A 13,638-nucleotide genomic window follows, 5' to 3' on the forward strand; every position below is an offset into this window, starting at 1 on the left:
GGTTTTGTGAGTGATGAAGCTTAGAATGTGGGAGGTCTAAAAAAAATCCAAAATTACAAATACAAAATGAGGTATGGAAGTTACTATTTTAACTATATTTGAAAAGAAATCATGACAAATTATAAATTTTAAAAAGCTAACTCAAACCATAAACAGAAATACAGGAGAGCAACACATTTTTATGAACAAAAATCTCTTGATGCACTTGATACATTTTCTTGCATTTTTTAGTTTCATACTATTATTACCTCTTCATATGATCATGGTTTGGCTTGATCACTCTGCATTGCAAAGATAGGTCATTTAATCTTTCCTATATCATTAGTCAATATTTGTATTTTATTAATCATAGTTTAGGAAAGTTTCCTCTAGTTTTATAACATTTGATAACATCACATACATTTTTAGGATTGAAAAAACCCTCTATTAGGTTTCTTTCTTTCCTTTTTAAGATTTCATTTATTTATTCATGAGAGACACACAGAGAAGCAGAGACATAGGCAGAGGGAGAAGAAGGCTCCCTGTGGGGAGCTTGATACAGAACTTGATCCCAGGACCCTGGGATCATGACCCGATCTGAAGGCAGACGTTCAACCACTGAGCTACCCAGTTACCCTCTCCATTAGGTTTCTTTCATATATGAGCAGAATAATTTGGGAGCAATCTCCCAATTGTGCAGTGACTAACCTCAAGTATCCCCAAGTAGTTATGGGGCTAAACGCCTTGAAATATACCTGTATTGCAACATGGCCTCTCATGCTGCACCTCGTGGGACCTGAGTCATGACATTGGGTGGACTGGCAGAGGGGGCATGGTCCTGTGGAACTTCCTAAGAAGCCAAGATGCCGAGCAGCAACTGAACTCTACACAGACACGGGGCCTGGACAGGTGTTGATGCAAGTGAAGGACACCACGCTTTGTGCACAGTCACTGTGTCTCTGGGTCTTCGGCTAGATGCTGGGGTGGGGATGGGGGTGGGGGGTGCAGAGACCAGGAGACCCAGCCCTTTCCTGGGCACTATAGTCAAGGAAGTAAGCTGTTCACAGGTTGTTTCAATCCAAGGCAGAATGAACTGCACTCTAGGACTGCTACTCACTGGGGGTATCCTGGTCAGAGAAGGGAAAAGACTGTCTTTAATGGGTTGAGGGAGATGTGCCCCAGGTACAGAGCCAAGTACTGTGTGTCCTGGGGCTAGAGCAACTCTGCTTTCACTCCTTTGGCGTATTTGCCTGTGGGAGATTTGGTTTTCAGAAGAAGGATTCTGCTAAAATAGAACCTTTGTCGACTGCAGCCGTCAGGGCTGTAGGTCTGTGACAGGTGCAGAGGTGTGAGCAAGTGACAGGACCAGGTTTGTGTCAGAAGCAGAGCCACATGTCTTCTGTTCTGGGCCTGGGGGGTTAGAGATACAGCTGGAGCTTGCACAGATGCCTCCATAGGAGGGCTACATTTACATTGTTGATTAAGGAATTCAGAACTTTGCCCACCTGAAGAATTCCCACTCTTCCTTCAGCACCTTGAGGTATCACTCCTTGGTGAGGTGAGGAAATGTCCCAGCTCATGGCTGGCAGTTGGCTCAGCCTCCTTTCTTAGCTCTGCATTTAGCTTCTGCCAGCACCTCCTGCTATACTGAATTAAAGTATTTACAAGCCACCCTCTCCCACTGCCTAAAACGTCCTCAACTCAGTTCCTTGGCTACTCTCCAAGGAATGACCACTGTCCCCCAGAACTGTGTATAACGTTTTAGAAAGTAATGGGTATACACATTTTGGGGGAGGGTGGGCCCAGGTTCTCAGAAGAAGCTCAGCACTGGACATGTTCATTGTACCTCTCTGAATTTACAAATTCCAACCAACTCCTGGGTCATCAGAATCCCTGGGAAGCTTGTGGAGACACAGGTAGCTGATCCTAGCTGTAGAGTTTCTGATTCAGTTTACTTTTGTATTAACTTCTTAGGTGATGCTAATGCTGCTTATTACCAGGACCCCACTTTTAGAATCACTCTTTTAGACTTTTGTAAAGTTAAGATACCATGGTCCTCTTCCTGTCTGATTTAATGATAGCCTGAGAAACACATGTTCATAAATGAGGACATTTAACCTACAAATGGGGACAAAACCTAAAGAATTTGTATATATAGACTGAATTACATTTTTCACTTATTATAAGAGCAACATAATCATGCCCTGTACAAGCTCTGAATGTCACAGACTCAGGAGCTGGCTGAGCCCCCATCATGCTCAGGGAAACACAGCATCTTTTAATATTTAAAATCCACACTGGTGAATTATCAGGTTTTCAAAGCAAAGCGGTTCTTATGGCATAGGAGCAGCTCTATCCACGACCACTGGTTTATCTGGATTGATTCTGGGCCCAGAATCTTGCTTTTGACCATAGAAAATCAAGAACTTGGCTTTGGTAATTGTGTCATCCCAGGAAGGTTTACACTTAAGCATGTTGATGGCTTTAAAACCAAGACCATGTGCCAGATCTACACGAAGTCTCTTTCTGCTAAACTGGGAGTGGGGTCCTGGCAGCCTGGTAATTAGCTAATTTCATTTTGCTTGTTTGTGTGACGTTCCTGTCACCAGTGATGCTGTAGGCCGGTCAGTTCCCTACCCTAATGGGCTGTCTCCCTGCTCACGTGACTGCTTGGAAACGTTCGGAGGAGCTGAAGAACAGTGAACAGCTGTAACCAGTGAATCATCCATTTCAAGAAGAGCAGAAAATAATAGACAGTTATGCTCTTAACCCCCAGTTGAGTAGACCTGGAGGTGTGACTTCCCATGGGCCCACGGCAAATCTCCAAGCCCTCTCTGCTATCCTTTCCGTTTGTATCTTCTTCTCCTGTCTTTATCCAACAACTTGTGTTTTCTCCACTTCTGTGGCCCCGGCCTACCTCCACGCTAGGTATCCGTCCTTTGGTCTCCTCCCCCACCATCGCCTCCTGGTCTCTTTCCGTGTTCCCTCACAATCTCCGTTCTCACCCTTTCTGATCCTTTAAGGGCCACATGAGGCATGGTGCCAGTTATTAGTTATTTGTATTTGAAGCAGGAGCTTTTGCCTTGTTCTTAGGTAGCACATGAGTCACTCCCAGTTGACCCTTTTCCCTTGGGGTCAGTGGTTCTGTCCTGGAAGTGCTCCCTGCAGCTGCTGAAGACTACTGCCCAGTCAGGTCTGTAGGAGTCACTTCAGTGAGTGATCTAAGAGTCTGTACATGTGTCAAATCTTCATACTCCTTGAGACCAAAGAAGACATCTCATTCTTCCACGAAGATTTCCCTTATGTTGAAATCAACCCTGTGGGCTTTCCTGTTACATGCATCATCATTCTTTCACAGAAGCGTTGGCTTAGAACCTCTCCATACGTTTACTCTGAGCATTGGTGAGCACAGACGGTTAAATGGGCAGCCTGGGGAAGAAAGAGTTCTGTGTGACAAAGACCATGTTCTGACCCAGTCTGCAGGTTACCTCGGACACTTCTGGCAACCAGCTCAACTTGTGATCCTCAGTTTGCAATCTCAGCAACTATGGAGTGGTGTTCCCATGCCTGCCTTATAGTGGCTCCAAGTGATATTAAAAGATAAACTGAGGCATGTTAAACATTTGTAGAGTTTGGACAAAAATCATTTTGAATTGGGTGGCACAAAACCGGAAGTTGTTAGGAGCTGTTAGGAGCTTGGAGAGACTTCTAGAGAGGAAGTGTGGAAGCAAACAGAAGAAATTATTTGGCCGTAGCCTAAAGCCTTGTTGGCTGTTTGTGAGTGGTTGTAGTGTGTTGATTTTATAACCTTGAGGCATTCCCAGGCTTGGATTTTGGTTTGCTTACATAGGCACATGGCTTCCTTGTTTAATTAAACAGTGGATTAGGTGCGATCATTTGTGTGAAAATCTTCCAGGTTACACAGTGGCCCCCAAAAGCAAGGTAATCCTAATAGCCACAACGTTACATTAAGTCATTAAATACTTCCAAGATACCATCAGGGGAAAACATCTACTCAGTTAACAAAAGCATATCATAAGTAGGCAAAACTGGCATATGAATTATTTTTATAGTTTTCATTTATTAAACTGTGTAAACAATCTCAGTGTAGCCCAATTGTTGAGAAATAATCTAAATACATTTAAGAACATGTAAACATATATATCAGCGCAGAGACAGGAAACACCAGTTAATTGGAAATAGAAAATTAATATAAAGAATCATTAAATTGGTAAAGGAGATTAACTACAAACGGGTAAAGGTAACTCTGCAGCGAAATCAGCAAGTGATGGCTCTTGGGCCAAATCTGGCTGTGGCCTGTTTCTGTAAAGTTTTAATGCCACCATGCCCATTTGTTTACTTGTTGTCTGTGGCTGCTTTTTTGTGTGACAGTATCAGAGTTAAGTAAACAGTAAAGCTGGCAAAGCCTATAATATTTACTCTCTGGCTCTTTTCAGAAAAAGTTTGCCAACCCCTGCTCTAAGAATATAAGAGTAGTGTAAGGAGCTGTGCCGTAGGAGCAAGGCAGAAAACTCTCCAAAATATCATAGGCTAAGGAAAGACCCTTTCTCAGCAGGCCCCCGCAGCATCCTTCTTTGACAAGGGCTGACATTGTAGCACTGTTTTCTGACAGACTGACCTTGCCTTGTGGCCTGAAGTTAGTACACTGCTGGCCCTTGTGGGAAGGGGCAGGAAGGGAACACGGCCGCCAAGGATTCTGCAGACCCGGGGTACCTTTGGAGAGGTCCAGGGCTAGTGTGGAGGACCAGCCCTCTCTGGGTCATCTTTGCATTTTATTAGGAATATAGTCCTAGTTCCCAAGGAAAACGTTACTAATCATGACATATCCGTTCTGCCAACAAACTCTTAAAGACTGGTTACCATGTACAGTGTAACAAACTAAAATAAAGGAGCACATTATTTAAGTCGAATTAAACTATTTGGAAGAGGGACGCCTGGGTGGCTCAGTGGTTGGACATCTGCCTTTGGCTTGGGGCATGGTCCTGGAGACCTGGGATCAAGTCCCATGTTGGGCTCCCTGCATGGAGCCTGCTTCTCCCTCTGCCGATGTCTCTGCCTCTCTCTGTGTCTCTCTTGAATAAATAAATAAAATCCTAAAAAAAAAAAATTTTTTTTTGAAGAATATTTTTTATTATTTTTTTGTGGCAATTCTTTCCTTAAAAATACTTTTTGTAAAAAAAAAAAAACTTTTTGTAAATCTCTCTTTTTGGAAACATTTTTTTATAGTTGAAATAGTTTAATATTATGAATATCTTACAAGAAGAAATGACACTTCCATTATGATAGCTTTAATTTTGGTGTATAGGTTTGTCTCTGCCCGTAAATGTTTATTTTGCATAATTATAATAACAATGGTGCCCTTGTTCAGTCACTACATTTTTTTCTTAGCATATCCAAACATCTTTGTCGCGTCTACTTTTAAATCAAGTAATTGAAGTTAAATATGAACATCTGTATGTAGGTTAGGTAGAGTAAGCTGACAACCACTTTAAACAACTCTCCAGAACCTCAGTGGTTAACACAATAAATGCTTTCCTGCCTACTCTCGGATATTTCAGCGCCTGTTTGAAGGAGGCAGCTTTCTGTTGGGTGATTCAGGATGCAGATTCCTTCTATCTTGCGACTTTTATCCTCTCCTCAGGGCTCCTGAGTCTAGTGCTGGATTCTTGCGTGCATCTGGCAGATGGGAGAGGGGAGGGGGGGCTATCGTAGTCACTTAGTTGGAACCGAATATAAAGGACTTAGGGGTGCCTAAGCAACATATGTATTTCTCATGGTTCTAGAGGCTGGGAAGGCTATAAGATCAAGGCACCAGCCAACTTGGTGTCTGTAGAGAGAAATCTTGGTTCATAGATAGCTTTCTCCTCACTGTGTTCTCACATGGCAGAAGGGAAGTCTCAGAGGTCTCTTTTATAAGATTACTAATTGAATTCTTAAGGACTCTACCTTCATGACTTAATTGCCTCCAAAGGCCCCATATCCTAAAATCATCACAATGGGGACTAGGTTTCAGCGTGGATTTTGGAAGGACACAGCATTCAGTCTTTTGCAGACAGCTTTTCTGGTCCAGGCTTGGCAGTGGCCATTCCCTTCCCCCTCACCTGCCACTGGCACAAGACAGAGGGTCACATGTAACTCTGAGGAGGCTGGGAAGTGTAGTCCTTCTGTACCTAGAAGGAAAGGAGAGATTTGAGGAATGTGCAGCAGCCTCAGCCACAATTCCCCAGATGTCTTTAGTATATTTTGTATATATTTATTATCATTTTAGTAGGCACAACATTGAGATTATGTCATCAGATGATTTTTATTAATAGTTTCAAAAAATAATCTTGCAGGAACTGTTGATATAATGGACTTTGTTACTTCTGAGAACATTGTGCATGTGCATGCATGCCTGTCTTATCACTTGGCATACTGTGATATAGCTGAATCGGTGTCTTTCTCCCTGACCTAGCTCAGTTGGTACCTTCCATGTGGGACGTGATCACCACCATAGCAATGCTTGGCAATAGATTTTACTGAGAAGGCTAACTTGAGAAATAGTCAGAAAAGGCATATTCTCTCATTTCTTTCCCTGTTTGCATATTGCGTTTGTCTTCTGCTCAGTGCCTGATAAGGGATGATCATCCCTACCTGCTTAGGTTCACCCACCCCCCCACAGCTTACATTTTTATCTGTTTAGGTATTATAAGTATATAGACATTTTAGGAGACAGGGATATTTTGACACCCTGAAAAGAGTTCCGTAGAGCCTTATATGAAATAGTGAAGCCCTGTGGGTGCTTTAAGCCTGGCCCAAGGATGGTGCCACTGTTGGCATCCAGCCTTCACTACCACACCGCAGCTGGACCCCCCCCAAGCAGGGCAGTTCCAGCAGAGTGTAAAGCTTGGATGGGGACTGACCAAACCAGGGTTGACCCAAGACACAACTGGACGTCCACGAGACTTCATAGCTTTCTTTGTGCTTTAATAACTAAGTAAGCATGACTGTAGATGGAGTAGTACCAGGAAGTGCCTTCTGTTACCTTATTTATTTAAAAAAATTTTTTGTATATATTTTTACTGGAGTTTGATTTGCCAACATACAGTATGGCACCCAGTGCTCATCCCATCAAGTGCCCCTTTAAAAATACGTTTTAGGGGATCCTTGGGTGGCTCAGTGGTTTAGTGGCTGCCTTCGGCTCAGGGCGTGATCCTGGAGTCCCAGGGCTGAGTCCCGTGGCTGAGTCCCGTGTCGGGTTCCTTGCATGGAGCCTGCTTCTCCCTCTGCCTGGGTCTCTGCCTCTCTCTCTCTCTCTGTCTCTCTCTGTCTCTCATGAATAAATAAATAAATAAAACCTTAAAAAAATCAATGCTCACCAACATATAAATACTCTGAGTTCTATGTGAAGATATAGTAGAAAGTAATTGAGGATAATCATAGACTCACAGAGATGCTAAAAAAAAATACATTTTATCTCTTGCTTCTGATTCTAATTTGTAGCAAAATTAATGTATTCTTATTGAAGAAAAGTTGGAAAATGCAAAAACAGATCATATAAAGTTCTTTAATCTCAAGGAATTGTATTTATCTATAAGAATGTTTCAATTGCTTATTTTTTCACCTTTTAGGCAAAGCCAAAGCTGATTGAACCACTCGACTATGAAAATGTTATCGTCCAAAAGAAGACACAGATCCTGAATGATTGTTTAAGGGAGATGCTTCTCTTCCCTTATGATGACTTTCAGGTAGATAACTTTTAAATACAGCCATGTGGTTGGTCTTTACAAACAATTCTTTTTTATCTACTGATTTATTGTTTGGTTATTTAATTTTAGGATTTTTAAAAGATGAAGATGTTATTTAAGAGAGAAAAGTGATGTCATTACATTTTTCCATGCATTCCTTTATGGGTTGATTTTTTAAAAATGGTATTATTTTTGCATATAAACACAGATATGAATATGTATTAAGTATATTTACATACACATATAGGCAAATATATGTATATGCATACATACGTATGTATTATGGGTAGAATGTAAGTTTTTTTTGTGTGTGTGTTATATTTTTAATAAAAGTGCTATACTCGGGTGGATTTAATGGACACAAAAGCCTCTTATGTCTTATGAGCTTTGTGAAGCTCATAAAGCTTTGGGTTTTTGCCCAGTGCCTTGGCCCTAAGGACGGAATTTCCTGGGGAGTAGTGGAGGATTTTATTGTGTGTCCTTTCAGGATAACACTTTGGGAAACCACCACGAGAGAGCTCGTGGACCATGTGTGCGCTCACAGAGAAGGGCTTGGGGTAACCAGGAATGTCCTGACATCTACCTCTCTGGTGTGGTGACAGGTGCTGTTCCTTGGATCTCAGCAGCTGCCAGCAGAGGACCTGGTACTGCTTCTGCTGTGAGCTGCTGTCCAGATTGTTACTTGATGTCTTTCAGATTGCCAAAGCCCTGAGGCTGAGCAACACACAAGAGCTTTGAGGCTAATGAGGAGTGAGAATAGGACCCCAGTGGTGTTGGATACCTGGCAACCTAGAGTCACCTTGGTCTGTTTGGAGGTTCTGGTTGTTTCCTTTACTCTCTGGAGCCTACCTTATCATGGCGTTTCCTTCTTTTCTGCCTCGAAGCTTCTTTACCTGGTGCTGTTACCCTGTCTTAATTTTTTTGAAGCTTCATTCTTTGTTATTTATAAATGATTATACTTTCAATTCTTTCTAAAAAATAAGGAAGGCCATGGAAGTGGCATTGGGCATTAGTGTGATGCTGCTGCCAAGGTATCTTCCACTGATAAATGGCTTCAGATCATGCGTCAAAATATGAGGCTTTAAAAACTTCATTGCATGAGGAGACTATTCAGCTAAAACGTAAAATGAAGCCTCAGAATGATTTCTCTTGCCTGTGATTTTGGCAATAAATTTATTAGCATGAGAAGTTAAATCAGATGATTACAAATTATACTTCTCATTGACATATGTTTCCTGTAGTGTGCTCTGAGGAAGCCAGAGGTTATCTCAGGTTTCTCTAAGAATGAAGTATGTATTCTTCTTGGTATGAGTCATAAAGTCACCCTGAGTGTTTGCAACCTAGAATGCAAAGTTGTATTTGCAGCCTGAGATAAAATTACTTAAGATGCAAACAAACCAAAGAAACAAGATACAGTTAATTTAGTATCATCTTTTACCCCAGGGACAAGGAAGCTGGATGTTTAAGCAGTTGTAGAACCAGATGATTGAAACCCTGAGAAAAACTCCTTTGTCCCTTTTGCTTGCAACTATTTCTCTGGAGACACCAGGCATAGATTTTCTAGGAAACGCAAAGAACTCACTGACGTTTTGCTGGCCAAGATTGAATAAGCAAGTATTATTTTCTGTTTTGGGGAAGTTTTCCCCAAAGATTAAGGAGCTTGGATTTCAGCTTTGATCCCTATCACAGCAATTATGATGGGCTCCATTCAAATTTGGACGCTATTATTTATTTTCCTGGAGATTTCTATATTCTAAGGAAGGCCATTGACACTGTACTTTCTTGCTAGATTTGGTGATTTTAATAACTGTCTGCATAGCTGAATGAGCAAAATGTCTTAGAAGTGTCATATATTCCTTCTCTTATCCCTCTATTTTTAGGCAGAATAAAATAATAATATATAGGGAACTATCCTTATATTATTAAAAGCAGAGGGAACAATTAGATCAGGGAGAAGTATTTAGTAGAGAAAAAAATAGCAAGTTGGTTAGGAAGTGGGTCAACTAGTGAGCAAAATTCACGTTGGGGGTCAATTTGCAATACCATGCTTACTAGTTAAACAATATTAGTTAACTTTAAAATAATAGAAATTTGTGCAAAATTCTGTCAAGTACATCTTAAGTGATAATTTACTAAAATATAGGTATGGATAGCGATGAAACATTTGTACAGTTTTAGAGTAGGACATGTGTTGATCTTGGTCAGCTTTTTTTTTTTTTTTTTTTAAGATTGATTTATTTATTTTAGAGACAGGAGGGTGAGAGAGGCAGAGGGAGAGGGAGAGAAAGTACAAAGCAGTTTCCTTACTGAGCATGGAGCCTAATGTGTAGCTCAATCTCATGACCCTGAGATCACAGGTTTCAACCTGAGCTGAAACCAAGAGTCATATGCTTAACTGACTGCGCCACCCAGGTGCCCTGGTGTTGGTCAGCTTTCAAGGATACCTGTGTTCCCTGAACACGAGTCCTATGTAGAGAAGATTTATTTTGGTCAAACGTACTTGCTGAAGGTTAGGAGAAGAGTGTTTTAAAAAAAAAAAAAACAGACAAAATAAGCTGAGAGATAGGGAGTCAATGTGGATTTTAAAAAGGCAAAAGGAGGGTACCTCGGTGGCTCAATTAAGTGTCTGCCTTCAGCCCAGGTCATAATCCTAGGGTCCTGGGATTGAGCCCCATATTGGGTTCCCTGCTCAGTGGGGAGCCTGCTTCTCCCTCTCCCTCTGCCTCCCTCTCCCTCTGCTTGTTTTCTCTCTCTGTCAAATAAATAAATAAAATCTTAAAAAAAAAATAAAAAGGCAAAGGATTCAGTTCTCAGCCTTTAGAATATTTATGAAGTAAAGTTTTATCGGCCAGGGTCAGGAGTGTGTGGCCAATACATCCCTCACTAGCTGACTGTACTTCTTTTTTCAGAATCAACCCCATACTTTTAGGTCTGTTCTCTTCTGTCCCTGCTTTGGCATCATGGTTCTCCTTGCAGGCAGTATCTTCTTTTCTCTTCCTTCCTTCTAGAACCTTCTCACCCTTCCCAGACTGCTTTATGTCCTACGTCCTCTGAAGCAGTTCAAGTCAACGGTGATTTGTTTCCCCATTCTCTTAGTCCCTCTAATACTTACTATTCACACTGTATATATTTATACTTAAAGTTCATTGTCTTGGGCTTTTCACTAACAGCTTTTTATGCTTTTTGTGGAGCAGTGTCACCACCTGTGCTGTGGCCCCAGTGAAGGCTCAGGCACCGTGTGTGTGAATCTCTGTCCTCCTCCCCCACCTCACATCTATCTCATCTCTGCACTCTGGATAATAGGGCCTGGTACTTCTGGCTCCGTTTAAAATCAGTAAAATTATTAGGAATGTTGGTAGTTTTCTTTGGTTCACAAAGTAAATATGAATGCCATTGAGCACATGTGGAAGTGCCCTTGAACTAGGTTGTAAACCATTATGCCAGATCACTGTGATTTGTTTTGACAGACACTAGTGGTCTTAAAGTTTTGTGACCTCATGAGGTTTCCTTGGCATAAATAAACCTGAGAAGTTACTTTTCCTTAGGTAAGTTGAAGATAAACTTGAAAAGCCAATTAGAGACAGTTGATAACTTTTATTGTTAGAATGTTTTATTTAGTTCAAGAAATGAAAGTTGACTTTTGCTGAAGAAATGACACATCTATACACAATTGAAAGTCAATGCCTAGGACTGCCTTCAGGTGGAAGTCTTTTACCAGATGATGCTGGTGGTTTGACATTCTTTTTTTTTTTTTTTTTAAATACAGCCTTTCCTTTTTTTAAATTTATTTATGATAGTCACACACACACAGAGAGAGAGAGAGAGAGAGAGGCAGAGACACAGGCAGAGGGAGAAGCAGGCTCCATGCACCGGGAGCCCGACGTGGGATTCGATCCCGGGTCTCCAGGATCGCGCCCTGGGCCAAAGGCAGGCGCCAAACCGCTGTGCCACCCAGGGATCCCTGGTTTGACATTCTTAACTGTTGCCATCACTCTGCCGAATCTGTACCTTGCTTTAGAGCTCCTTGTATCCTGGCTTGTTACACAGCTTACTAATGTGTGTGCAGTTATATAAAGGGATAGAATATGGGGAAGGTGGTAATTAGTCAAAAAGGATGCTGGTGGCAATTTATGGATCCATTTACATTTCACAAAAATTAGTCTTTGGAGTGTGATACAAACTAACAAGGGATAGAATTGTATGGAAGAAATAAAAGGGAGCGTACCATGTTTTACTTTCAGAGATATACCTAAAGGATTTGAAAGCAGAGACTTAGAGAATACTTGTACACCCATGTTCATGGCAGCATTAATCATAATAGCCAAAAGGTGGAAACAACGTCAAACGTACTTGCTGGTACCATCAGCAAGTGGTTGGTATCCATCAGTGGATGAATGGATAAACAAAGTGTGGTCTATCCATATAATGGAATGTTATTCAGCCTTCAAAAGGAAGGAAATTCTGGCATGCGCTACGACATGGGTGAGCTTTAGAGCATATTATGCTAAGTGAAGTGTGACAATCAGAAAGGACAAATACTGTATGAATAGTCACATTTATAGAGACAGGCAGTAAAATGGTGGTTGTCAGAAGCTGGGGGAATAGGGAGTTACTGTTTAATAGGTACAGAGTTTTGGTTTTGTGGGATGAAAAGGGTTCTATGGGTAGATGGTGGTGATAGCTACACCACAGCGAGAATGTTCTTAACGCCACTGAATTGTACACTTAAAAATGGTTTAAATGGTAAATTTTATGTGATGGATCTTTTACCACAATTGAAAGAAAAGAGCACATGGTTGCAAGATTTCTGTGCTCCTGCACATGGATGTGAAATAGTTGTCATTAAAACTGTTCAGAATCAAAAGTGAGGAGTAATTTCTTGGGTGTTCTTCCTGCATATTTCATGGTTTAGTATCAACATCATATTCCCTAGCAAGAGAATTTAAAATGAAAAATAGGAGTACCAAGGAAAGATGATTAGTGATTGGAATCCTAGAAATTTTCAGTTTTTGAAATGTTTAGATACAGGATAATCCTAAAGTGTTCTCAGCATTGTATAGAAAAAATGTGGTTAATCCATTTCCCTTTAAATAACATCCTGATTTTTATTTTTCCTCTGTTTCTTTTCCTCCTCTACTTACATGAGACTGATAATAATCTACAAACCACTGATCTGGAAAGGAAGCCAGGCCCTGCTACTTACAAAGGGCCTGGAAGTCCCTGATCTCATTTCCCATCTGTCCTTTTGAAAAGAAAAAATTCTTTCCACGGTGTTTTGTCCTCACTTTTTATTATATGGTGCCAAAAAAATAATCTCACTACTTTGTTTTGAACTTTTTATTGAAAAATGTTCTTTCGGTAAATTCCTCGAAATTTTTATCCGAGGGAATTCAGTGGCCAATGGTATAACTTTCTGTGAACATTGTGGTTTCTGGGGCATTAATTCATGTCCAGGATTGAACCTACCTGAATAAAATCTGGATAAGTAATATTTCTAAATTGATATTGGCCAGACTTTAACAAGATGAGGATTTTAATTCTAGTTTAAGTAATGACTTTTACAGAAAACACAGACAGATCATGCTTTCATCATCAAATGTGTCCTACAAGCTTATTTTTTTGGACATAACTCATCAGTCAAGTTGAAGAGTATATTTGATTAGCTTATAACTGATAGTTATATTCCTTGTGCAAAGGGCTCGGCCTTGTAGATGCTTAGAGTGTAAGACAGGGCTCCTGCTTTCAAATTGCTCAAAACTTAGAGAATTACTTAAGGTTTATAATAATGAGAATGTGACTAGTATCATGATAGAGATTGAGTACCATGAGAATTTATTCTGTTAAGTTGGAGATAGAGGGATATCCAGGTACTAAGAATCCTTTAAGTGGTTGGAAATGTAGAAGTTTAGCC

General features: G+C 40.8%; 1 protein-coding gene across 25 annotated transcripts in view; it reads left to right on the forward strand.

The window, feature by feature from the left end:
- The window catches only part of DOCK9 (dedicator of cytokinesis 9), a 282,842-nt gene that overhangs the window by 122,552 nt on the left and 146,652 nt on the right, over positions 1 to 13,638 (forward strand). For all 25 annotated transcript variants that reach the window (XM_041731244.1, XM_041731266.1, XM_041731253.1 and 22 more), the window contains exon 2: positions 7,611 to 7,727. In XM_041731244.1, the coding sequence (XP_041587178.1) occupies positions 7,611 to 7,727 (117 nt within the window). The remainder of the gene's footprint in view (positions 1 to 7,610; positions 7,728 to 13,638) is intronic.

This window comes from Vulpes lagopus, chromosome 16, assembly GCF_018345385.1.
Source record: "Vulpes lagopus strain Blue_001 chromosome 16, ASM1834538v1, whole genome shotgun sequence".
In the NCBI taxonomy this organism is placed as follows: Eukaryota; Metazoa; Chordata; class Mammalia; order Carnivora; family Canidae; genus Vulpes; species Vulpes lagopus.